Source organism: Pseudorca crassidens, chromosome X (genome assembly GCF_039906515.1).
Source record: "Pseudorca crassidens isolate mPseCra1 chromosome X, mPseCra1.hap1, whole genome shotgun sequence".
Classification (NCBI taxonomy): Eukaryota; Metazoa; Chordata; class Mammalia; order Artiodactyla; family Delphinidae; genus Pseudorca; species Pseudorca crassidens.
The window spans coordinates 2,080,605-2,104,960 of NC_090317.1; the positions used below are offsets into that span (position 1 = coordinate 2,080,605).

General features: G+C 66.1%; 1 protein-coding gene across 2 annotated transcripts; it reads left to right on the forward strand.

The window, feature by feature from the left end:
* Positions 1-699: 699 nt before the first annotated feature.
* Positions 700-22,751, forward strand: FLNA (filamin A). Of its 2 annotated transcripts, XM_067724567.1 has the most exons (47): positions 700-1,184; positions 4,253-4,501; positions 4,605-4,702; positions 4,822-4,969; positions 5,355-5,473; positions 5,567-5,644; positions 5,736-5,898; positions 5,999-6,199; positions 6,725-6,862; positions 6,952-7,075; positions 7,191-7,327; positions 7,428-7,621; positions 7,757-7,870; positions 7,961-8,104; positions 8,696-8,819; positions 8,906-9,066; positions 9,153-9,243; positions 9,331-9,500; positions 9,774-9,891; positions 9,990-10,252; positions 10,478-11,075; positions 11,165-11,338; positions 11,424-11,586; positions 11,664-11,824; positions 11,918-12,088; positions 12,486-12,609; positions 12,699-12,855; positions 13,504-13,693; positions 13,848-13,871; positions 16,149-16,396; positions 16,480-16,575; positions 16,745-16,847; positions 16,935-17,075; positions 17,184-17,312; positions 17,508-17,681; positions 17,778-17,939; positions 18,033-18,236; positions 18,313-18,465; positions 18,580-18,702; positions 18,821-19,087; positions 19,224-19,361; positions 19,560-19,675; positions 20,202-20,334; positions 21,056-21,232; positions 21,396-21,614; positions 21,699-21,902; positions 22,270-22,751. In XM_067724567.1, exons 1-47 carry the CDS (start codon positions 812-814, stop codon positions 22,455-22,457), a joined length of 7,944 nt encoding a protein of 2,647 aa, XP_067580668.1. In that variant the 5' UTR covers positions 700-811; the 3' UTR covers positions 22,458-22,751. The 2 variants fall into 2 exon arrangements, with proteins under 2 accessions (XP_067580668.1, XP_067580669.1); XM_067724568.1 differs by lacking the exon at positions 13,848-13,871.
* Positions 22,752-24,356: the final 1,605 nt, after the last annotated feature.

Below are 24,356 nucleotides of genomic sequence, written 5' to 3' on the forward strand. Positions count from 1 at the left end.
ACCGGCGGGGCGCAGGTGCGCAGGCCAAACCCTGCAGAGCGGGAAGGCGGGCTGGGGCAGGGGGTCTGAGGGGGGCGGCCTAGGGTTCGGGCGCTACGGGCTTCCTTGGCTTGGCGCACGCGCGCAAAGGGCTGCCAGCAGCGCCTGGCCCAGACCTGCGCTCTCCAAGGGCTCGCCCTTCAGATCGGGCCCCTTCCCGCTGCTGCTGCTGCTGCCGCCGGGGCCGCCGGCTGGGGCGCGTCCAGGGAACCCCAAGCGCCGGAGCTCGGGGGAGAGGGGACGACGGGGGGCTGCGGGGACCGAGCGGAGTCCACGTGACTCAGGGAGGGCGAGCCACCCCACCCCCCGCAGGGGCCTTGGGGAAGGAAAGTCCCTTGTATGGTGTGCCCGCTGGAAGCCAAGAGGTCCAGCGCCAGACGCTGCTCAGCCTTTCCTCGCTGCAGCGTTTCCTGCAGCGCAGGAGGGAGATCGCAGGACTTGAGCGCATCGTTGCCCGCTACGGGGCCCAACGACCCTTCCCGGAGCTGGGGGTCGGGTCGAAATCGCCTGGGCGGGGGTACTCAGGGGGGCATTCCAACGGGTGGGGTGGGGCGGGGCGGGCACGGCCCCGAAGCCCCACCCAAGGCCACGCCCCGATGTGACTCCGCCTCCCAGCCCCGCCCCCGCCCGCATTTAAAGGGCTCGCTCTCTCCGCAGCGCAACCTCTGCTGTCTGCATCGCCCCGCGCTCGCTGAGGTGCCTGCGACTTTAATTAAAGGGCCGTCCCCTCGCTTGGGCTGCAGCACCGCCCCTCGGCTCCTCGCGCCTCAAAATGAGTAGCTCCCACTCCCGGGCGGGCCAGAGCGCTGCGGGCGCGGCTCCGGGCAGTGGCGCCGACACGCGAGACGCCGAGATGCCGGCCACCGAGAAGGACCTGGCGGAGGATGCGCCGTGGAAGAAGATCCAGCAGAACACATTCACGCGTTGGTGCAACGAGCACCTCAAGTGCGTGAGTAAGCGTATCGCCAACCTGCAGACGGACCTGAGCGACGGGCTGCGGCTTATCGCGCTGCTCGAGGTGCTCAGCCAGAAGAAGATGCACCGCAAGCACAACCAGAGGCCCACCTTCCGCCAGATGCAGCTCGAGAATGTGTCGGTGGCGCTCGAGTTCCTGGAGCGCGAGAGCATCAAGCTCGTGTCCATCGGTGAGGGCGCGGGCCGCCCGGTGGCGCTGGGAGGCGAGGGAGGGGGGCTCCGCGCGTCCTCCCATCTTCTCCGGGCCGACCCCTCGCAGACACCCCCCCTAAGCTGTGGCGCCGCCCCGGGAGTCCCCGGGGCCGCCCAGCTCCGTGTGGGCCTCGAGAACAAAGGCTCGCAGGCCGGCGGTGCGTGCGGACCGCTACGCGCCCCCGCCCGCCGGTCCCCGGCTGGCCCACGCCCAGGCTGAGCTCACATCCTCCACAGGCCGCGCCCCCGCCGCTGCGCCCGCGGTGGGAGAGGGCCTGGGGGGGCGGGCACTGGCCAAGCTCTGGCCGTGCGCCTGGTGCCCCATCTCTAACGAGGGGGAGGCCGGGGCTCTCCACCCCCTACAGCAGTTTGGAGAGGGCCCTCTGGGCTTCAGGCACCCCTGTGGTTCCTTAAACGGGGGTTGGAGCTTGTGGGTCCCATTGTCTAGTGCCCCCCAGTGAAGATGGCTCATACCGCAAGTTTAGATTTTCTTTCGGGAACTAGGGGGCCAGAGAGGGCCATAGCTAGCAAAACAGCACCTGAGATGGGTTTGGGCGCTGGCCAGTGAAGGGAGCTGGCTTGTAGTCTCTTAGATACCTGGTTACTGTCGAGCTTGTGCCAAACTCTTGCCTCCATGTAGGACTTGCTTTCCTGCATCTAGAATATGCAGGAGTTGTTTGGGAGGTACTCCAGCATGTGCTGGGCTCGCTGCCAGCCCAGTGTTCGTGTCACCGGGCTGGTGAGGCTGGCAGTGGTCGGGCCTACTGCATCATCCCAGGCACTTCGGAGATGAGAGCCACACAGGGACAGGCACCAGAACTGGTGACTTGGGGGGGGGGGCGGGGAGATGCGACAGGGAGAGAAGGAGCACGAGCTTTCTTTTCTTCAGAATCGAAAGAGGCCTTCCAGTTGTCCCTACAGCCCTGGCCCGGTCCATGCGGAGCCTGAGAAAAGGAGGGACCGAGACTCAGGTGCCCCCAACCACTCAGGGCTGGTCTCAAGGGCCCCACCTCTTTCTCTGGAATGCAGGTCGAGGCCGAGGCCCACCCCCCAGTCCCAGCCTCAGTCTAGCCAAGCTGAGTCATCTCTGAGCCTTGGGTGGGGGGGCAACCGGATGTGGGGAGGCGGGCCACACCCCAGTTGTCTGGGGGGGGTCTCCTCCTCCCCCCTCCCTCCTTCTCCTCCTCTTGTGAGCTGGCTGGAGCAGGCCTAGTTCCCAGAGCTTTGCCATATAAGGCAAAAAAATGTTGGAAAGCAGCAGTGATTAGGGGAGGGAGGGGGCAGGCTGGCCCGGGGGGCTGGGGAAAGGGGGTGGGATGGGGCGGGGCCATCCAACCAGTCAGTCTCTCAACTCTGAGCCCGGTCCTTCCCACCCTCTTTTGTGAGGTGGATGGGAGGGCCTAGGCCAGCCTCCTATGGACCGGCGGTGGGGAGGGCCCAGCCCGATGATGGCTGATGAGCTTGGCCTTGTGTTTCCCCTCCTGGGTCGTAGTGGACCTCGGGCCTGCTGAGGGCTTGTGCTAGACTCGCGATTCTGCGGGTGGGAGCCTGGCGGGAAGGCCTGGCTACTCCTGTGTCCTTGGGCTTCTCTGAACCTTCCAGTAACCCCTAGCCTGAAGCCCCCACTCCACCCTCCTACCTGCCATTTGGGGACAGTGCAAGGCAGTGGTGAGGGACCGGGACCAACCGCAGCCTAGGAGCAGGAAGGCCGCTGTGCTTTGAGTGGCACTGAGCTGGTCCGCAAGCTGCTGCCCGCTGGAGTCAGGCTACCTGCCATTGATGACCCTTCTGGTGGCGCCCATCCCCTTCTCCCCACCCCCAAGTTGACTCACTAGACAAGTATTTTCTACTGATTGTTGGGGAAGGGTAGGTGGAACACGCCAGCAGGGATTCCAAAGATGAGCTGCCCTCCTGAGTTCTCAGAGGCCCCCCCCCGGCCCCCCCACCCCGTTCGCTTGAGGAGGCTGAGACCCAGAAGGGCCTTGGGTGGGGCTCAGAGCCCAGAGGCATTGCCATGGGGATGGGGTGCAGGGTGCCCGCCCTAACCACTTCCCCTGTGGTGAGCTTGGCGGCCACCAGCCTGTAGCCCAGTGGCCCGTTAGGTGGCGAGGAGGGCGGGCAGCAGCTGAGCAGGCTCTGCTGAGGCAGCAGGACTTGGGGACCCCACCCATGACCTCTGCCACCCAGACTCCCAAGCTGGGCCCTGAGCGCCCAACCCAGGCTCACTGGCTCCGCCCTTCCCCTTCGGGCTGGGTGAGGGGGCCCCTGGAATGTGTCCTGCCCGGCATCCTGGCTGGCAGGCCATCTCTGCCGGGCCCCAGTGAGTCAGGGCCATGCAGCCCAACCACCGGTTCCTTGGGGCTCCCAGCCCCTCCCCCTGCATCAGGGCTGCTGCCCAACTCCCAGCCTGGCTCTGTGGGGGGAGGGGGAGCACTATGGCAGTGGGGGGCGGGGCTCACACCCTCCACCCAAAGGGTCCTTGCCCAACGCGCGCCACCGCTTCCGCTTCCCCAGCCCCATGCCATCCACCCATCCACCCGCCCCCGCGACCCCAGGGCAGCCGCCACATTTCCCAACCTCTCCACCCGCCGGCCTTCCTCTTTCTCAGTGCAGGTCAGGGGCCCTTTCCTGGAGATCCCTGGGGATGGGCGGTGGGCCCCTGCAGAGCACTCATCCCACTCACTCCAGAGCCACCTTTGCGGAAGGGGGCTCCTCCCCAGGCCTCCCCTGGCCCTGTCTGCCGCCTAGGTCTGTCTCTTGTCCTTCCTCTGGGTCCCCACGGCCCCCAGGGCTTCCAGCAATGCCCCCTCGTTGTGCTGTATTGTCATGTGTCTACAGGTGCTTTGCCTCCAAACCTCCTTCACACCCCCAAAGGGGCCCCGACCCACACCCCACCCTGCCCACGGGGGCCTGTGCCTCCTCCCTGGGGCCTGCTATGCTGCCACATTCCCAGTGCCTGGGAGTGGCCTGACACCCCGAATGTGTGCCACCCCCAAACCCCGGGTCAGCCCTGCCCGCCCAGCGCTGCCGCTCGTTCCCCTTACAGACAGCAAGGCCATAGTGGACGGGAACCTCAAGCTGATCCTGGGCCTCATCTGGACCCTGATCCTGCACTACTCCATCTCCATGCCCATGTGGGACGAGGAGGAGGACGAGGAGGCCAAGAAGCAGACGCCCAAGCAGAGGCTCCTGGGCTGGATCCAGAACAAGCTGCCGCAGCTGCCCATCACCAACTTCAGCCGGGACTGGCAGAGTGGCAGGGCCCTGGGCGCCCTTGTCGACAGCTGTGCCCCGGGTGAGGGGCAGCGGGGGGCGGGGCCGCCGGTAGGGGGCCGGAGGGGATGGCCTGCAGCCAGGTCTCTTGGCCCCCCAGACTCATGGCCTTCCTTGCCCCGCAGGCCTGTGCCCTGACTGGGATTCCTGGGATGCCAGCAAGCCCGTGAACAACGCCAGGGAAGCCATGCAGCAGGCCGACGACTGGCTGGGCATCCCTCAGGTACGCTCCGCCGGGCCAACCGCGGCCGTCTGGGGGCTGAGGGCCCAGTGCGGAGAGGTGGCGTGTCCCAGGACCCTGAGGCTTGGAGGCCAACTGGCTCCTTTTTCCGCGCGTGACAGGTGATCACCCCTGAGGAGATCGTGGACCCCAATGTGGATGAGCACTCCGTCATGACCTACCTGTCCCAGTTCCCCAAGGCCAAGCTGAAACCAGGGGCTCCCCTGCGGCCCAAACTGAACCCGAAGAAAGCCCGAGCCTACGGGCCAGGTGAGAGAGCCAGGCGGGGGGTCCTCCTGCAAGGTGACTTCCTCCCTGAACGTGAGCTCCCGGGGAGGCTTCAGTCACGTGGCTGCCAGGTTATCAAATGCCCCCCCGTGAGTCAGGCAGGAGTGGGTCAGGGCTGGTCAAAACTGGCCACTGGCTCTGTGTTCCCCCCGCCACACCAGCCCGAGGCAAACTCAAGCCAGCGTTCTAGAAAACAGGCCCAGGCCTGTCCCACGGCAGGAGCGCAGTTGGGGCCGAAGGCCGGGTTCTGCGCGCTGGGGTGTACACCGAACTGACTCACCCCGTTCCGAACAGCCTGATGGGGCTGCGGCGGGGGTGCGCCAGCCCTCACAGCCAGCCTGTGGCTTCCCCCCCAATCCCCGGGCAGGCATCGAGCCCACAGGCAACATGGTGAAGAAGCGGGCAGAGTTCACTGTGGAGACCAGAAGCGCCGGGCAGGGAGAGGTGCTGGTGTACGTGGAGGATCCGGCCGGGCACCAGGAGGAGGTAGGGCGGCCAGCAGGCAGGGCAGGGCGCTGCCGGGCCTCCGCGTGGAGGGGCCGCTCTGAGCAACGGCTCACGGACTCCTTTCCACCCTAGGCAAAGGTGACCGCCAATAACGACAAGAACCGTACCTTCTCTGTCTGGTATGTCCCCGAGGTGACGGGGACTCATAAGGTGAGCCCTCAGCCCAAGGGGAGGCCAGTGGCGAGGGCAGTGGCGAGGGTGCCCCAACCCTGCCCTCACGGTGCGCCCCTCCTGGGAACAGGTCACTGTGCTCTTTGCCGGCCAGCACATCGCCAAGAGCCCCTTCGAGGTGTATGTGGACAAGTCCCAGGGAGATGCCAGCAAAGTGACGGCCCAGGGCCCTGGCCTGGAGCCCAGCGGCAACATCGCCAACAAGACCACCTACTTTGAGATCTTCACGGCGGGTGAGGGGAGGGTGCCGAGGCCGGCAGGTCTGGGGGAAGAGCTGGGGGGGCGCGGGAGCGGCCTGGAGGCTCCGGGATCTGAACCGATGCCTCCTGGCAGGAGCGGGGACAGGCGAGGTGGAAGTGGTGATCCAGGACCCCACAGGACGGAAGGGTACCGTGGAGCCTCAGCTGGAGGCCCGGGGTGACAGCACGTATCGCTGCAGCTACCAGCCCACCGTGGAGGGCGTCCACACGGTGCATGTCACCTTCGCTGGTGTGCCCATCCCTCGCAGCCCCTACACTGTCACTGTTGGCCAAGGTAGGCCAGTCCCGGCCGCCCCCCGCTGGGCACGGCTCCAGCCCTGCGGTCTCGGAGGGGGGCAGCCGGGCAGGTCCCGTTCCAGCCCCCGCCCCGGCTCCCCGGGCTTCTGTCCTTCCGCTGTGCGGGCGCACTCTTTCTGGCCCGGCTGGGACCCTCCTCCTTCTCCTCCTCTCGCCCTCTCCATCTCTCTCTGTCTCTCCACGCTTTCACCTTCGGAAGAGCTCGCTCCAGCTGTCTAGAAACCTGCTGCTCTCTGCTCTGCCCACAGGGTCAACGGTACTTGGATCTGTCTTCCTAGGGGGGGCTAGGCGGGGGGCTGGGGGCTGGCATGGCTGGAGCAGGTGGGAGGAGGCCTGCCGTGTCCTGGCCTGGGCCACACAGGTCCTAGGGTCACGGTCCCTTCCACTTCTTTCTTACGCGTCCCTCACCGGCCCGTGTGGCCCGATGGCCCAGCCTTGTGGGAGCAAGGGAGGGGTCGCCCAGCGCCGGCTCCCAGCAGCTCAGCCAGCCTTCTGCTCACAGCTTGTAACCCAGGGGCCTGCCGCGCCGTCGGCCGGGGCCTCCAGCCCAAGGGTGTGCGAGTGAAGGAGACTGCCGACTTCAAGGTGTACACGAAGGGCGCGGGCAGTGGGGAGCTGAAGGTCACCGTGAAGGGTCCCAGTAAGTTGGCCTGTGGCTGGGCTGGGGTGGGCGGTGCCAGTCCCCGGCCACTGCTGGGCAGGCCTGAGGCCCTCCCTTGTCTCCGGCAGAGGGCGAGGAGCGCGTGAAACAGAAGGACCTGGGGGATGGTGTCTATGGCTTCGAGTATTACCCCATGGTCCCCGGCACATACACTGTCACCATCACGTGGGGTGGCCAGAACATCGGGCGCAGGTGAGACCCCGGGCTGAGCTCGGAGGTGGCGCACTCCTCCCTCTGCTGGGTTTGGGCCGGCCCCCCTCCAAGACGGGGCCCCTTGGCACTCCCCTGGGTGGCTCTCTCCTTGCAGTCCCTTCGAGGTGAAGGTGGGCACCGAGTGTGGCAATCAGAAGGTGCGGGCTTGGGGCCCCGGGCTGGAGGGCGGCGTCGTTGGCAAGTCCGCAGACTTTGTGGTGGAGGCCATTGGGGACGACGTGGGCACCCTGGGTAAGTTGGAGGCTGCGATGTGGGCACCTGGGGGCAGAGGCTGGTAAGGGCCACCCTCCCGAGGTTCCAGGGCACTGACGGAGCTGGCGGCTGTTCTCAGGCTTCTCTGTGGAGGGCCCGTCACAGGCCAAGATCGAATGTGATGACAAGGGCGATGGCTCCTGTGATGTGCGCTACTGGCCCCAGGAGGCTGGCGAGTATGCTGTGCACGTGCTGTGCAACAGTGAAGACATCCGCCTTAGCCCCTTCATGGCCGACATCCGCGAGGCGCCCCAGGATTTCCATCCAGACAGGGTAAAGGGTGCGGGCCGCTGGGCTGGGTCTCTGGGCTTTAGGGCCCTGGGCTGGCATTGCCGGCAGTGTGCTCCTGCCACTCTGTCTTTGGAGGCCAGCACTTGGTCCCCTGAGATCTGGGTGGCCTCCCATTAGGTGAAGGCACGTGGGCCTGGATTGGAGAAGACGGGTGTGGCCGTCAACAAGCCGGCAGAGTTCACGGTGGATGCCAAGCACGGCGGGAAGGCTCCTCTCAGGGTCCAAGTCCAGGTGTGGTGCCCTCTGTGGTGGGGGCAGGGTGGGCAGGTGCCCAAGCCCGGGCACTGACCAGGAGGCCGCCTGCTCCCGCCCGCTCTCCAGGACAACGAGGGCTGCCCCGTGGAGGCAGTGGTCAAGGACAACGGCAACGGCACCTACAGCTGCTCCTACGTGCCCCGGAAGCCGGTGAAGCACACGGCCATGGTGTCCTGGGGAGGCGTCAGCATCCCCAGCAGCCCCTTTCGGGTGAGCCTGCCCTCTGCAGGCCTCAGACGGGCCTTTGGCCCACTTCCCTGGGTGCCCGCTTTGCTGTGGTACGGCCCTCTTCCATGAAACTCGCATACCGTACAGCCTACCCCGTTTAATTAAACAACTCGGTGGTTGTGAGTGAGTTGAGAGCTGTGCGGCCATCACCACAGTCGAGGATGGGGACGTTTTCACCGTCCCCTAGAGAAACTCCTCTGCGCCTCCACTGCCCCCGGCCCTACGCAGCCACGCACCCGCTTCTGGCTGTGCGGTTTACCTTCTCTAGACATTCCCTGGGGACGGGCTCCTAGGCCCTGCACGGATAGACCACGTGTTAGGTGTCCAGTCATTGGTTGACGGGCATTTGGGGTTTTTCACCTTTTGGCTGTCATGAGCAGTGCTGCCACGGACGTTCCAGTACAGGCGTTAGTGCAGACGAGCGATCTCACTGCCCTGGTTGCATAGACGGCGAAGGGTGGCGGCACTGCAGCATCAAATGGTTGCTTTACATGGCACTCCCCAGGGTGGTCACGCCATTTTGCCCCTCCTCCAGACTGGTCATGCCCCTGCATTTGCCCCCGTGCCCTGCAGGTGAATGTGGGAGCCGGCAGCCACCCAAACAAGGTCAAGGTGTACGGCCCAGGAGTGGCCAAGACGGGACTCAAGGCTCACGAGCCCACCTACTTCACTGTGGACTGCACGGAGGCCGGCCAGGGTGAGGCCCTGCCTCGAGAGCGCGGGTGGGCGGGTGGGCGAGGCGTCCCCGTGAGGTTCCAGCCTCCACTCCCTCCTCCCCCGCAGGTGACGTCAGCATCGGCATCAAGTGTGCCCCCGGCGTGGTGGGCCCCGCCGAGGCCGACATTGACTTCGACATCATCCGCAATGACAACGACACCTTCACGGTCAAGTACACACCCCGCGGGGCTGGCAGCTACACCATCATGGTCCTCTTCGCGGACCAGGTGGGTGCTGGTGCTTCCGGCCCCTAATGCTGCTGGGTGTTGGGGTGTGGCTCTCCTCTCAGCCCTCCTCCTCCCGCCCCCTGCAGGCCACGCCCACCAGCCCCATCCGGGTCAAGGTGGACCCCTCCCATGACGCCAGCAAGGTGAAGGCCGAGGGCCCTGGCCTCAGTCGTACCGGTGAGGACGAGTACCCCATGGGGAGGTTGGGGAGCCCCGAGGGGGCGTGGGGCAAGGTGCCCCTACAGGGTAGCTGTGTCTCCTCAGGTGTTGAGCTTGGCAAACCCACCCACTTCACGGTCAATGCCAAAGCCGCCGGCAAAGGCAAGCTGGATGTCCAGTTCTCGGGGCTGGCCAAGGGGGACGCGGTGCGTGATGTGGACCTCATTGACCACCATGACAATACCTATACCGTCAAGTACACTCCTGTGCAGCAGGTAGCTACCTTGACCCCCTGTGGCCGCGCCTGTCCATATACCTGCTGAGCCCGTGGGCCCCCCTCACGTGGTGGGCTGGGTGGGCAGCTCCGGGGGGCTTCCCGCCCACTCTCGTTTCCCACCTGGGAGAGAGAAGGCATGGAAGTCCAGGCGGTGCAGTGGCAGAGAGAAGCCATTGTCTCTGAAGCCCCTCCCCATGCCCAAATTGGGAAGCCCCAGGCCAGGGGGACCAGGGCCATGACCCACGACCCTGCCCTTCTGTACCCTTCCCAGGGCCCAGTGGGTGTCAGTGTCACTTATGGAGGGGATCCGATCCCCAAGAGCCCCTTCTCGGTGGCGGTGTCTCCAAGCCTGGACCTCAGCAAGATCAAGGTGTCCGGCCTGGGAGAGAGTAAGTAGTTGGGGCCTGTCACAGCCAGCCGCTGAGCGCGCCCCGGGGCTGCCTGGGCCCATGCCACAGTTCTCCCCTTCCTTTCATCGCGTCAACAGAGGTGGATGTTGGCAAAGACCAGGAGTTCACAGTCAAGTCGAAGGGTGCCGGTGGCCAAGGCAAAGTGGTGTCCAAGATTGTGGGCCCCTCGGGGACAGCAGTGCCCTGCAAGGTGGAGCCAGGCCTAGGGGCTGACAACAGCGTGGTGCGTTTTGTGCCCCGTGAGGAGGGGCCCTACGAGGTCGAGGTGACCTACGACGGCGTGCCTGTGCCCGGAAGCCCCTTTTCTCTCGAAGCTGTGCCCCCCACCAAGCCTAGCAAGGTAACTGGGGTGTAGGCGCCACCCCCTCTCTTCTCCAGACTCGCCCTCACCCCTTCTCATTTTTGTCCTTTTGAGCGGTGGCCCTGCTCAGGCCTGCCTGTGCCCGTCTGGTGGGGGAGGGGAGCCAGAACGAGAGGAGGCAGACGGAGTCAGGCTGGGGGTCTGAGGGTCAAGGGTCGGGGAGGTGGCGTGGCTCTGGCTCCTGACCTGCCCCTCCTCCCTCAGGTGAAAGCTTTTGGGCCCGGGCTGCAGGGGGGCAGTGCAGGCTCCCCTGCCCGCTTCACCATCGACACCAAGGGCGCCGGCACAGGCGGCCTGGGCCTGACAGTGGAGGGCCCCTGTGAGGCCCAGCTGGAGTGCCTGGACAACGGGGACGGCACGTGCTCTGTGTCCTACGTGCCTACGGAGCCCGGGGACTACAACATCAACATCCTCTTCGCTGACACCCACATCCCCGGCTCCCCGTTCAAGGCCCACGTGGTTCCCTGCTTTGACCCATCCAAGGTCAAGTGCTCGGGCCCCGGGCTGGAGCGGGCCACCGCCGGTGAGGCGGGCCAGTTCCACGTGGACTGCTCGAGCGCAGGCAGCGCAGAGCTGACCATTGAGATCCGCTCCGAGGCGGGGCTGCCAGCCGAGGTGCACATCCAGGACCACGGCGACGGCACGCACACCATCACCTACATCCCCCTGTGCCCCGGGGCCTACACTGTCACCATCAAGTACGGCGGCCAGCCCGTGCCCAACTTCCCCAGCAAGCTGCAGGTGGAGCCCGCAGTGGACACCTCAGGCGTCCAGTGCTATGGGCCCGGGATTGAGGGCCAAGGTGAGAGGCCCCCCACCATAGGGCGTGGGAGCAGCGGGAGCCGGGGCCCTGGGAGCCCCATTCTTCTTCCTCTCCCTGCCCCCCTGCAGGCGTCTTCCGAGAAGCCACCACCGAGTTCAGTGTGGATGCCCGGGCTCTGACGCAGACCGGAGGGCCGCACGTCAAGGCTCGCGTGGCCAACCCCTCGGGCAACCTGACCGAGACCTACGTGCAGGACTGTGGCGACGGCACGTACAAAGTGGAGTACACGCCTTACGAGGAGGGTGCGTGCCAGGGCGCTGGAGGGATGGGCCGGGGGTGGGGGCAGGGTGACCTGGGCTCCCTCTGACTCAGCCTGCCCTCCTGCAGGACTCCACTCTGTGGATGTGACCTACGACGGCAGCCCTGTGCCCAGCAGCCCCTTCCAGGTGCCCGTGACCGAGGGCTGTGACCCCTCCCGAGTGCGCGTCCATGGGCCGGGCATCCAAAGCGGCACCACCAACAAGCCCAACAAGTTCACCGTGGAGACCAGGTGAGTGAGAGCCCCGGAGGCAGGGGCTGCAGGGGGCCTTGGAACCCAGGGGATGACGGGCTGTCTCTCTGGACCAGGGGAGCTGGCACAGGGGGCCTGGGCCTGGCTGTAGAGGGCCCCTCCGAGGCCAAGATGTCCTGCATGGACAACAAGGACGGCAGCTGCTCGGTCGAGTACGTCCCCTATGAGGCCGGCACCTACAGCCTTAACGTCACCTACGGCGGCCATCAGGTGCCAGGTGAGGAGGCAGGTCAGCTGGGGCCGGGCTGGGACCACCTGTCCGCCCTCCGCTCTTGTCTCACACAGCTGCCATCCCTCTGCCCGCCTCCAGGCAGTCCTTTCAAGGTCCCTGTGCATGATGTGACAGACGCGTCCAAGGTCAAGTGCTCTGGGCCTGGCCTGAGCCCAGGCATGGTCCGTGCCAACCTCCCTCAGTCCTTCCAGGTGGACACGAGCAAGGCCGGCGTGGCCCCGCTGCAGGTCAAAGTGCAGGGGCCCAAAGGTGAGTGTTCCTGTGCCTGGGAGTGGGGGGTCAGGTCAGGAGAGTGCGGTCCTCTGAGGGAGGGGACCCAGCGACGGCGGGGGGCGGGGAGCGGGGCCGGTGGGCAGGCAGTTGACGGAGGAGCCTCAGGTGACCCCAGAGCCAGTGCCCTGGGGCAGGGGACCTAAAGGAGGCAGAACAGACCGCTGAGCAGATGTGGCAGGCGGGAGGGAGGTAGAGCGGGCAAGGGTCTGAGATGTCACAGGGGCTCAGGGCTGTTCTGGGGACGGGCAGGTGAGGGCAAGTCGAGGCCCCCTGGGGTGAGGGCTGGGTGCGTGGCCCAAACTCGGCTTTCTAGTGTGGTGGGCCTAGGGGCCCAGGGCACCGGCTAAGGCTCTGTCTGTGGGCCTGGGGCCAGGCCTGGTGGAGCCAGTGGATGTGGTGGACAACGCCGATGGTACCCAGACCGTGAACTATGTGCCCAGCCGTGAGGGGCCCTACAGCATCTCGGTGCTGTACGGGGAAGAAGAGGTGCCCCGAAGGTAAGAGGCTGGGCCCTCTGCGTGTGGGGAGGGGCCTGGGCTGGGCACCAAGAGCCTTCCTGACCGCTCACAGCGTCCTGGCCTAACAGCCCCTTCAAGGTCAAGGTGCTGCCTACGCATGATGCCAGCAAGGTGAAGGCCAGCGGCCCCGGGCTCAACACCACTGGCGTGCCCGCCAGCCTGCCTGTGGAGTTCACCATCGACGCAAAGGACGCAGGGGAGGGCCTGCTGGCGGTTCAGATCACGGTGAGCCGGCCGCACGGGTGGCCGCCTGCTCCAGCTGCGGTGCAGCTCCGGGCACAGGGAAGGCGAGGGAGGGGAGGGGCCCAGGCTGGAGCGGGGCGCCGCGCGGGTCCGCGGCCCAGCTCTCTGGTCTCCCTTAGAAGCCGTGCCAGCCTCTAGGATGGTGGTGACAGACACGGGCTGCCCCACGCACGCACTTGCTCACTTCGGGTGTCACCAAAGCCCTTAGTGCCTCAGCTTTTCTGCCTGTAACATTCTCTGGGGCCAGGTGTAAGGCTAGGACTCTGAGATCTTTGGGGGAGCTCGTCCTAGTGCTGGGGCAGGCCCTGGGGTAGAGGATGGGAGCTGAGAGGTCCTCGTGGGGGTAAAGCAGGAGGGGCGCCAGGTCCCTGCCCCTGCCTGTTGTCACGCAGGGTGCGGGGGGCCGGGGGGGTCACTGGGCATTTTGGCGCTTCCCTTCTGGGCCTTGCCCGTGGGGAAGTAAAGGACAGTGGTGGGTGCAGGCAGCCGTCTTGGGCCACGGTGCTTGAGCGGCTCAGAGGCTGTCCCTGCAGCAGTGGCGCTCGACGCTTGGTCCGTTGAGAGGGCCTGAGGGAACCCCGGGCCTGGCTGGGCTTGGGCCAACCGCCTCCCCTGTGCTCTGCCATGCAGGACCCTGAGGGCAAGCCCAAGAAGACGCACATCCAAGACAACCACGACGGCACGTACACGGTGGCCTACGTGCCAGACGTGACGGGCCGCTACACCATCCTCATCAAGTATGGTGGTGACGAGATCCCCTTCTCCCCGTACCGCGTTCGGGCCGTGCCCACTGGGGATGCCAGCAAGTGCACCGTCACAGGTGAGCCAGCCCGCCAGCGGCCGCGGCGCTCAGCACGGGGCTTGGGTGTGCCTGTGTGCACGGGCTCGCTGCTTGGGGCGGCGTGTGGGAGTGGGGGCCGCCCCCTGAGTGACTCACCTGACCTTTCTCCTTGCTCTCTGCCCTCTCACCTCAGTGTCAATCGGAGGTCACGGGCTAGGTAAGCTGCTTGCTGGGGCCACTCCCAATGCCCCTCCTGCCCGGAGGGCAGCTTCCTTTCCTCTTCCATGCTGATTCCCAGGACAGTTCCAGCTGCAGCTCTTGGCAGGGACAGAGGGGGGAACTGGAGGGTTAGGGCCCAGGGAGGCCTCCGGAGCTGAGCATGAGTGCTCCGGCCCTCCCCCTCTGGGCCTCCATTTCCCCATCTGAGAAGTCGGGTTGCAGCTGAGAGCTTTGGGGTGAGGTGCATCCTGAGAGGCGCCCCCCTGGGGGCTCTGGGGTCTGGGGATCTTGGCTTCCCGGGGAAGTCCCGGGGGCGGGCAGCAGGCCCTTTCTCTTCACTTCCTCTTTCCGCGTCCAGGGCTCTCGCGTGGGGTCTCCCCCAAGCAGCGGGAGTCCCCGGCCCCGGCCGGATCCACAGACCCCCATCCCCACCTCCCGGGGGCCTCTGCGTCCCAGGCCGGGGGAGGTGCAGGCTGCATGAGTGGGTGGGGCTGGCTGGTAGTGCCGTAGCACCAGCGTCGACTGCTTGGGCGGCCAGCATGGCGGGGCCCGGCCCGGCCTCAGAGCCCCAAAGTGCACTCGGTGGCCCCCCTCCCCCCTCCCTCCCCCCATTCCCCAAGCAGTGACGTTATTCAGATGGTCCCCAACCAGGCACGGAGGTTCTCCTGCTCAGGCATGGGAGGGGAGAGCCAGCCCCAGCCAGGGACACCAAGAAGAGGCAACGACTACACGGGAGCCTCTGAAGGCTGTCGGCCGGGACCTTGGCCGAGGCAGCCAGGGAGAAAGTTAGAGGGTGGCTGGGGCTCCACGGCAGGGGCTCGACGACTTTGGACAGCAGGCCTCGGGGTCTGAGACGCCAGCCCTGCGTGCCTAGGGCAGGGGGTAGGGCCGGGGTTGGGGGGAGCAGAGGCAGGGGCAGGGCTGGGCTGAGGGAGTGGTCTCGGTTTACCTGGCCACCGCGTGCAGAATGGAGACAGGGCGCCCAGCTGGGGAACTGAAGTCACCTCTGGACCAGTCGGAGGGGTGGCTTGGGCTAGGCTGCTGGTGGTGGGGCTTGAGGGGCTGGGCGCCGGGCAGGGAAAGCGGGGAGTCGGGGCTGACTGTGAGGTTGGGGCCCGAGCTACTAGCTAGGTGGCGGGTCCAGGTTCCGAGCCAGGGAGACCAGGTGTGGCTGTGTGCGAGGTGAGGCCTCCCAGGGCAGGGGCGGGCAGCGGGGGGCCAGGTGTAGCGCTCAGGAGAGCCGCGGAAGGCCAGCATGGAGCCCTTGCGCAAAGCGGGAGCCCTCGGCGGACAGGAGAGTTCGGTGGCAGGCTGGCCGGGGGACCCCCTTGCACTCAGCCCTCGAGTCGGTCCGGTGCCCCCAGCTGCTTCCCTGGCAGGGGCCGGGCTCCAGAAAGCACTCGCTGCCAGGCCTCACAGCCTACAGCCCCCCGAGCCTCCACGGCTGAGCCCAGATCATAACGTCACTGTCCCTCCCCTCTCCTCGGGCACTCTGGGGCCCTGGAGGCTGCTCAGCTGCTCTGCTCTCGCCACCTCGCAGCCGTGGCTCTGGCTTGGGCCTCCTGCCCCCCTTCCCCCTGGGTGCTGCCACTGCCTGCTGCGCTGTGCTGCCTGGGTGCTAACCCTGCTGCCTACCTGCTTCCCTGCTCCCAGCTCCCTGCCTGCGCCGGGCCACGCCCGGCCGCCCCTCTCTGCAAGCCTCCGGTCGAGCGAGCGTTCTCAGTTGTCAGGAAACTCCAATTTCACCTTCAGGCCCGGGGGGCACGGGGCGAGTGTCACGTTCCCCACGCTGCAGCAGGTCTCCGCCTCACCGCGTCCGCACACGGCACTGGGGGCCGGGGCCAGGCCGCAGGGGCGAAGGCAGCCGTGGGCCCAGCCGGCGCGCTGGCGCCGGTCAGCGTGGTCCACGGCACAGGCTGAAGCCAAGTGGGTGGGGGCGGTGGCGGCAAATGCTTGTGCCCTGATGGCGGCGGTGACCTCGTGGGCTTCCCGGCCCTTCCTTCCTCTCAGACTCCTGGGTGCCATCCGTTGGGCCTTTCCCATGTGGGGGACTCCCCCGAGACAGGACTCCCAGGCTTGAGGTGGCTCGGGGGAACCTTTCCTGCCTTCTGAGAAATCACTCACCATCCCAGCTTTGGGGGGGCGGGGGCGGGAGGCCTGGCTGTGCTTGGTGGTGGCAGTAAGAGGCCTGGGCGGGCGGCAGGTGGACAGGAGCGGCCCGAGCGCCGAGCTCATGCGCTGGCCCCCCCTTTGGGGACCCACCCTACCCCACCAGGCGCTGGCATCGGCCCCACCATCCAGATTGGGGAGGAGACGGTGATCACCGTGGACACCAAGGCGGCGGGCAAAGGCAAGGTGACCTGCACCGTGTGCACACCCGACGGCTCCGAGGTGGACGTGGACGTGGTAGAGAACGAGGACGGCACCTTTGACATCTTCTATACGGCCCCCCAGCCGGGCAAATATGTCATCTGCGTGCGCTTCGGTGGCGAACACGTGCCCAACAGCCCCTTCCAAGTGACGGTCAGGAGGGGTCGGGGGCGAGGCGTCCGGGCGGGGCTCATGTGTGACGACAGAGTCTCCAGCTCCTGTGCGTTGCTCTGCAGGCGCTGGCTGGGGACCAGCCCACGGCACAGCCCCCGTTACGGCCTCAGCAGCTGGCCCCGCCGTACACCTACGCCCAGGGCGGTCAGCAGACCTGGGTATGGCCTGGCCCACCTCCTCCCAGCCCTAGGGGACACTCGGGGACCGGCCAGCTGGGCGTCCCGTGAGGCCCTGTTCTGCCGCTTGTTAGGAGGGACCCCGGATCCTCCCACGCGGGACCCCTTCCCTCCTGCAGCTCCTCACTCAGGCCCTCTGTCTCCACTGCAGGCCCCAGAAAGACCGTTGGTGGGTGTCAACGGGCTGGATGTGACCAGCCTGAGGCCCTTCGACCTTGTCATCCCCTTCACCATCAAGAAGGGCGAGATCACTGGTGAGCGGGGGCGGGAAGGAGCTAGGGAGCCACAGAGGCCAGAGTGTGCCAACGGGCTGCCCTGACCCGCGCCCCACTGCCCTGCAGGGGAGGTGCGGATGCCCTCGGGCAAGGTGGCGCAGCCGGCCATCACCGACAACAAGGATGGCACTGTGACCGTGCGCTACGCACCCAGCGAGGCCGGCCTGCATGAGATGGACATCCGCTACGACAACATGCACATCCCAGGTGCGCCCCTCAGCATGCCACCACCACCTTACGGGGGCGTGGGGCTGGGGGAGGGGCTTGGGGACGACACGAGGCCCCCATTCCACGTGGTCCCTCTTCCTGCCTCAGGAAGCCCCCTACAGTTCTACGTGGATTATGTGAACTGCGGCCACGTCACAGCCTACGGGCCTGGCCTCACGCACGGGGTGGTGAACAAGCCTGCTGTCTTCACCGTCAACACCAAGGATGCAGGAGAGGGTGAGCGGCAGCTCTCGTCTTGACCCGCCTGTGTGTCACGGGCTACTGTCATCCGGTGGGGAGCTGGACACTGGACATGCTCCCCAGATGAGGCTCCCTGCCCCACCCCCGGCCTCTGCTTGCCCGTTGGGGCTTCTCCTCATTGGCGCAGTGTCCCTGGGCACAGTTCGCACCCTCACCCACAACTCTCTCCAGGGGGCTTGTCCCTGGCCATCGAGGGCCCATCCAAAGCAGAAATCAGCTGCACCGACAACCACGACGGGACGTGCAGCGTCTCCTACCTGCCCGTGCTGCCTGGTGACTACAGCATCCTGGTCAAGTACAACGAGCAGCACATCCCGGGCAGCCCCTTCACTGCCAGGGTCACAGGTAGGTGATACCCAGAGCGGTGACAAAAGGAGGCAGGTGGCAGGGTGGGTGCAGTCTCCCTCTGTGCCTGGACACACAGTGACCGTCCCCTGCCAGGTGACGACTCGATGCGCATGTCCCACCTGAAGGTGGGCTCTGCCGCTGACATCCCCATCAATATCTCGGAGACGGACCTCAGCCTGCTGACAGCCACGGTGGTGCCGCCCTCGGGCCGGGAGGAGCCCTGTCTGCTGAAGCGGCTGCGCAATGGCCACGTGGGTAAGAGGCTGGGGAGCAGGGCCTTCTGGAAAGGAGGGAGGCTGGGGGTGGGGGCACGCCTCTCCCCAGCTGACAGCCCCTCCCCGTGTCCAGGGATCTCATTCGTGCCCAAGGAGACCGGGGAGCACCTGGTGCACGTGAAGAAGAATGGTCAGCATGTGGCGAGCAGCCCCATTCCAGTGGTGATCAGCCAGTCGGAGATTGGGGATGCCAGCCGCGTGCGCGTCTCAGGCCAGGGCCTCCACGAAGGCCGCACCTTTGAGCCCGCAGAGTTTATCATCGACACCCGTGATGCAGGTAGGCGGTGGCGGCCTGGAAGCTGGGGTGAGACCACTGTACTTGGCCCCCTGGCTCAGGGGTGTCCCTCCCGCAGGCTATGGTGGGCTCAGCCTGTCCATCGAGGGTCCCAGCAAGGTGGACATCAACACAGAGGACCTGGAGGATGGCACATGCAGGGTCACCTACTGCCCCACGGAGCCTGGAAACTATATCATCAACATCAAGTTCGCTGACCAGCACGTGCCCGGTGAGTGAGGCACCCACGCGCCTTCCCCATGGCTGGGCAACCTTCTTGCCACACCCAGGGTCCACCTGCAGAACGTAACTTGTGTGGGATGTGGGTTGTGCTTTCCTCCTGCAGGCAGCCCCTTCTCCGTGAAGGTGACAGGCGAGGGCCGGGTGAAAGAGAGCATCACACGCAGGCGACGGGCGCCGTCGGTGGCTAACGTTGGCAGTCACTGTGACCTCAGCCTGAAGATCCCTGGTAGGAGCTACAGGAGCCAGGGAGGGTCCCAGGGAGCCCTAGGTGCCAGCCCGAGGTGGTCCCAAGCAGAGGGGCGGGCCCTCGGTCTCCTGCTCACCAGGCTGTCCCCCACCTACAGAAATTAGCATCCAGGACATGACAGCCCAGGTGACTAGCCCATCAGGCAAGAGCCATGAGGCCGAGATCGTGGAAGGGGAGAACCACACCTACTGCATCCGCTTCGTGCCCGCCGAGATGGGCATGCACACCGTCAGCGTCAAGTACAAGGGCCAGCACGTGCCTGGGAGCCCTTTCCAGTTCACCGTAGGGCCCCTGGGGGAAGGGGGAGCCCACAAGGTCCGCGCAGGGGGCCCTGGCCTGGAAAGGGCTGAAGCTGGAGTGCCAGGTAGGCCTGCTTCCTGCGGGGCTCTTGCCCCTCCTGGGCGGGGGCTGGGGGGCAGGAGGGGGCTACCAGCCATGCTTGGCGGGGGCCGACGCCGGGGGAGCAGCCCTCCGTGAGGACACACTGTACCTTCCCGCAGCCGAATTCAGCATTTGGACCAGGGAAGCTGGCGCCGGGGGCCTGGCCATTGCTGTCGAGGGCCCCAGCAAGGCCGAGATCTCCTTCGAGGACCGCAAGGATGGCTCCTGTGGCGTGGCCTATGTGGTCCAGGAGCCAGGTACTGAGGCGTGGCTGGGGCTGGGAGGCAGGACTCGGCTTTGGGCGCTGGTCTGGGTCTACGCGGACAGCCCTGCCCGGCTCCCACCCTCCACCTTGAGGTCCCAGGGCCACTCAGGCTGTTTGCGGGAGGTGGCAGGCTCGAATGCCGACAGGTGGGGACCTCCCGGCACGCCCTCTGTTCTCTCTCCCTGCTCAGGTGACTACGAGGTCTCAGTCAAGTTCAACGAGGAGCACATCCCCGATAGCCCTTTTGTGGTGCCCGTGGCTTCTCCGTCTGGTGACGCCCGCCGCCTTACTGTTTCTAGTCTTCAGGTGAGGCACCGAGAGAAACCGCCCGCCTGGGGCTCCTGGGCCCGGCCAGACCAGAGCCGCCGCACAGAGCAGGCCTTGGCCCTGTGTCGAGTGACCCGCCCAGCCCAGCTCGGGGCGCCGGGCTTCTGCTCTGGCCGGGTGCAGCCCACGCTTGGGGTCGGAGGAAGTACCCCTGACCGTCGCGTGGAGTTTTTCTCGTGTCTCAGCTCTAAAGGCTTTGAACAGAAGCCTGTGCCCCTTGAGCACCAGGGCTGAGGTTTAAAGAGGGACAGCCTGCCAGGGCTGAGTGCTGCCCGCAGGGCGGGGCCACCCCCTTCCTGCCGCCCGGTGTGTGATTGTAGAGCGTGGGTCTGGGAGCGGGGGTGTGTGCCTGTAGCTTGCTGCCCCTCGAGAATCCATGGCTCTCCCTCTTTAAACCAAGCTGGACGCCAGATGGGTAAGTGCAACCCAGTGGGATTCCTGCTTCTGGAGCCCTTTACTTCCCTTGCCCCGCCCCAGCCCCTAACCGCGTCTGCTGTGCTTCCAGGAGTCAGGGCTAAAGGTCAACCAGCCAGCCTCTTTTGCAGTCAGCCTGAACGGGGCCAAGGGGGCGATCGATGCCAAGGTGCACAGCCCCTCAGGAGCCCTGGAGGAGTGCTATGTCACGGAGATCGACCAAGGTGAGGCCCTGGCCCTTCCCGGCCAGCCAGCCGTCCGCCCTGGCCCGACTGGGAGCAGTGCGCCTCCCCCCGGGCCTGGCCCACTGGCTGGGAAGCAGGCTGAGGGTACAAAGGGGAGGCGCAGACTCCGGAAGCAGCCGAGACGGGGCCCAGAGGCCTGGGCTCCTCCAGCCGGGCGGCGCTTCCCCAGCATGTGACCCAAGCCCTTGGGGTACCTAGCTCAGCAGCCGTGCTGCTAGGAAGGAAAACACCTTCTGCAGGCCGTATAGTGCAGTCTCTTGAGGGAGAGACCCAAAGTCCAGTGATGGGGGCTGCCCAGGCCTTTGGCCAAGGCCTGGAACCCGGGGACAGCCCGGGGGTGGGAGGAGCTGCCCAGCCCAATTTCACTGGTTCACAGCCTCATCCTGCCCCTTCCCAGCCGCGTGACCTCAAGCAAGTTCCTGCCTGTCTCTGGGTCCCAGTGAACACGTGGGGGATAAGGCACTCATGGTAACCAAATGAGTCCTATGGGTAGCTTGGGCATCTGAAGCTTCACCCCTCAGGCTTCAGGAGGCCTGTGCAGTGGGGTGTGGGTGCCCAGCACGGCCTCCAGAACAAGCTGAGTGGCCCCCTAGACCTGCTGGACTCAACGCTGGCAGGCAAGGGAAGCCCCTCGCCGATGCCGGTTGCTCAGTTTTGGAGGAGAGACCCCAGGCCCACGGCATGTTCCTCTGCCCCTCAGATAAGTACGCCGTGCGCTTTATCCCACGGGAGAATGGCATCTACCTGATTGATGTCAAGTTCAATGGCACCCACATCCCTGGAAGCCCGTTCAAGATCCGAGTTGGGGAGCCTGGGCATGGAGGGGACCCAGGCCTGGTGTCCGCTTACGGGGCTGGCCTGGAAGGCGGCGTCACAGGTAGGTCAGCGGGTGCGGCTTCCAGTGTGTGAACAACTGCTCGGGTCCCTCCTCCGAGCTCTCGGTGACAACAGGAGGCGTGTGGAGGTGACAAGGCTACGCTGGAGGGCTGGGGGGGGGGAAACAGGCCAGGCCAGCTCTGCCTAACCTCCCGTGCCCCCAGGGAGCCCAGCTGAGTTTATCGTGAACACAAGCAATGCGGGCGCTGGTGCCCTCTCGGTCACAATCGACGGGCCCTCCAAGGTGAAGATGGATTGCCAGGAGTGCCCTGAGGGCTACCGCGTCACCTACACCCCCATGGCACCTGGCAGCTACCTCATCTCCATCAAGTACGGCGGCCCCTACCACATTGGGGGCAGCCCCTTCAAGGCCAGAGTTACAGGTGAGCCTTGTACCAGACTGCGGCTACCCAACCCAGTGCGCGACACTCTGGCCACCTCTTAGCCCCTCCTGCTCTGCCCTGCAGGTCACCGTCTGGTCAGCAACCACAGCCTCCATGAGACATCATCAGTGTTTGTGGACTCCCTGACCAAGACTGCCAGCGCCCCCCAGCACGGGGCCCCAGGCCCAGGTCCCACCGACGCCAGCAAGGTGCTGGCCAAGGGCGTGGGGCTGAGCAAGGCCTACATGGGCCAGAAGAGCAGCTTCACGGTGGACTGCAGCAGAGCAGGTGGGCGTCCTTCCAGGAGATGAGGCTAGACATAAGAGCGGACAGCCAGTGCCTGGGAACATGGCAAGGGGAACGAGGGCGGTGGGAATGCCTTTGGGAGCGGGCCGCTTCCAACCTGGGCCTCCCTGCCGTCTCCTCTACCCTTCAGGAAAGTGCCCTGGAGGAGCTGGAGTTTCCTTTGCTGGTCTTGCCCGGGGTGGGGGGGGGGGTGGGGGGTTGCTGGCAGCTCTTTGGGAAGGGCTGTCACCCCAAAACAGGCAACGAGGTGGGAAGGGGAGGTTACAAGACAGGAGAAGGGAGTCAGCGCAGTCACAGCTGAGGGGAGGGACTTGGGGCCTGGCACTGAGGCCCCTTCCCCCACCCCCAGGCAACAACATGCTGCTGGTAGGGGTACACGGGCCCCGGACACCCTGCGAGGAGATCCTGGTGAAGCACGTGGGCAGCAGGCTCTACAGCGTCTCCTACCTGCTCAAGGACAAGGGGGAGTACACGCTGGTGGTCAAATGGGGTGACGAGCACATCCCAGGCAGCCCCTACCGCGTCCTGGTGCCCTGAGTTCTGTGTCCGTGCCAGCCAGCAGCTCCCAGGATGAGAAGTGCCCCTGCGCCCGCCCTCCGCCACCCAAGCAGCACCCGCCCCAGCCCTGGCCAGCCCTGGCCACCCTGTCACCGCAGCCGACCCTGCCCTGTGCTGCGCTCCCCTGCCTCCACTCGGGCAAAGGAGAGGGGCGAGCAGAGGCAGCCTGCCTATCTTCTTTGCTCCTGGGAGGGGTGAGGGGTGGGGGTCTAGTGCACAACCACCTGCTAGTTCTCTTCTCTAGCCAAGAGGAATAAAGTTCTGCTTCCATTCTCCCGAGGGTGGCTCGAGCTTTCTGGCAAGGGTGCGGACACGGGGGACAGGCTGGATGGAAGCACGGGCCCAGACCACAGGCCGCTGGATCTCCAGGCCCGGCCCCCTCCCACTGCCCTGGCACCCAGGGGGTCCCGACTCGGGTCCCATCTGCACTGGCCTCCTCTGCCTCCCTGAGTTCAGACCAATGTGGGGCAAGGGGTGTGTCGTGCCCCCAGAACAGGGCCTGACGCTAGTGTGCTCATCCCAGACCCCACCAGCAGCGGATGCTCTCCCAGGGAAGGGCCAGGCCATGGCCAGGCTACAGGAGGTAAAGCGCTGGGTGGGAGGACCAGATAAGCAGGACCTGAAATCACAGCAAGCCCTGGCCATCCCTCAGACAGCTTAAACGTGCCACCATCCCCTGAGGAGGGACTGTCACCAGGCCCCCCGCCCCGGGGGGCAGGCTGTGGGTCTCCAGGCCCCTCAGTGGGCAGGTGGCAGCAGGTGGACGCATTCAAGGCACTGGCCACAGAGTCTGCCCCATCCCCACTCCAGTGACAGGTGTCTGCGCCTGTCCTGCCCTACCTCCCTCTTGCCATCGGTGTGCAAGGGCAATCCCAGCCGCTCAGGTCACCGTTCCTCTGCAGCCCTGTTCAGGGCCTCCCTCACCTCTGTGCCCAGTGCCCCACCCCGAGCCCTCCATGCTTTTCCGCCCTCTGCACGCAACTCTGAAGTCCCTCCTGCGGCCGCACAGCCACCCTGCTCCTCCCCTGCGTGGCAGCCAGCTTCACCCCCCGGATGCGGGGAAGGGCCTTAGAGCCAGCCAAGACTCAAGCTTTCAGGCCTCCTCTCCCAACTGGGCAGCTGAAAACATGCTGGCCATGCCCCCTTCTGGAAGCACTTTCTGGGCCACCATGAGCTCAGATTCAGATCACAGTTGCTTCCCAGCATGAGCTCAGGAAGGGACAGGAAGACGAGCAGGCAGGGGCGAGTGGCAGCTCCCCAACACCCAGACCCAGGGCCCCCCAGCCTCCAGCCACTCGTCCCCAGCATGCAGGGGGCAGGCAGAGCAGGGGCAGCCACTGGTCTGCAGGAAAGGGGCATGGTGCCCAGCGTTACTGCCCCTGGGCTGGCCTACGGCCAGTCCCTGGACACTCTACTTCTAGAAGCTGCTCAGGTGGAGAAGGGGCAGAGGCAGGCCCAGAGAAGTCCAGCCGCAGTTGGGGGGATAGAGATGGTCCCCCCCAGGCACCGCCTTCTCCCCTCGGCCCACCAGACGCCCCTCCCGCCGACTCGCCCAGAGCCTCCTGCCTGCTCCCTCTACCACTCCGCCAGGAGGAGACAGTCCTGTCTCCCAACCTTTCCGAACCCCGCCTGCTGGATGGGCCCCCATGGGAGAATGGCCCCAGAGCCAGGCTGAGCTTAACCGGGAGGCTCCGTCCCCACCGCGGATTCCACATCACACCCAGGCAGCCATGAGGCATGCTAGGCGTCAGCGGCGGAAAAGATGCCACGCTGGAGGGGGGAAACGGGACCCTGACGACAGCCCTGAGGACAGAGGCCACGGGACACACCAGGCCTGAGCCTGAGGCCCGCCCAGGCAGGGGTCAGGAGGGAGCGTGA

What these genes read in the sequence shown, in the direction of transcription:
- FLNA (XM_067724567.1), top strand. Translation starts at nt 812, where the DNA reads ATGAGTAGCTCCCACTCCCGGGCGGGCCAGAGCGCTGCGGGCGCGGCT. An exon ending in AGTACACTCCTGTGCAGCAG is followed by an intron (nt 9,501 to 9,773) that starts GTAGCTACCTTG and finishes TACCCTTCCCAG; the next exon opens with GGCCCAGTGGGTGTCAGTGT. An exon ending in TTACTGTTTCTAGTCTTCAG is followed by an intron (nt 19,676 to 20,201) that starts GTGAGGCACCGA and finishes CTGTGCTTCCAG; the next exon opens with GAGTCAGGGCTAAAGGTCAA.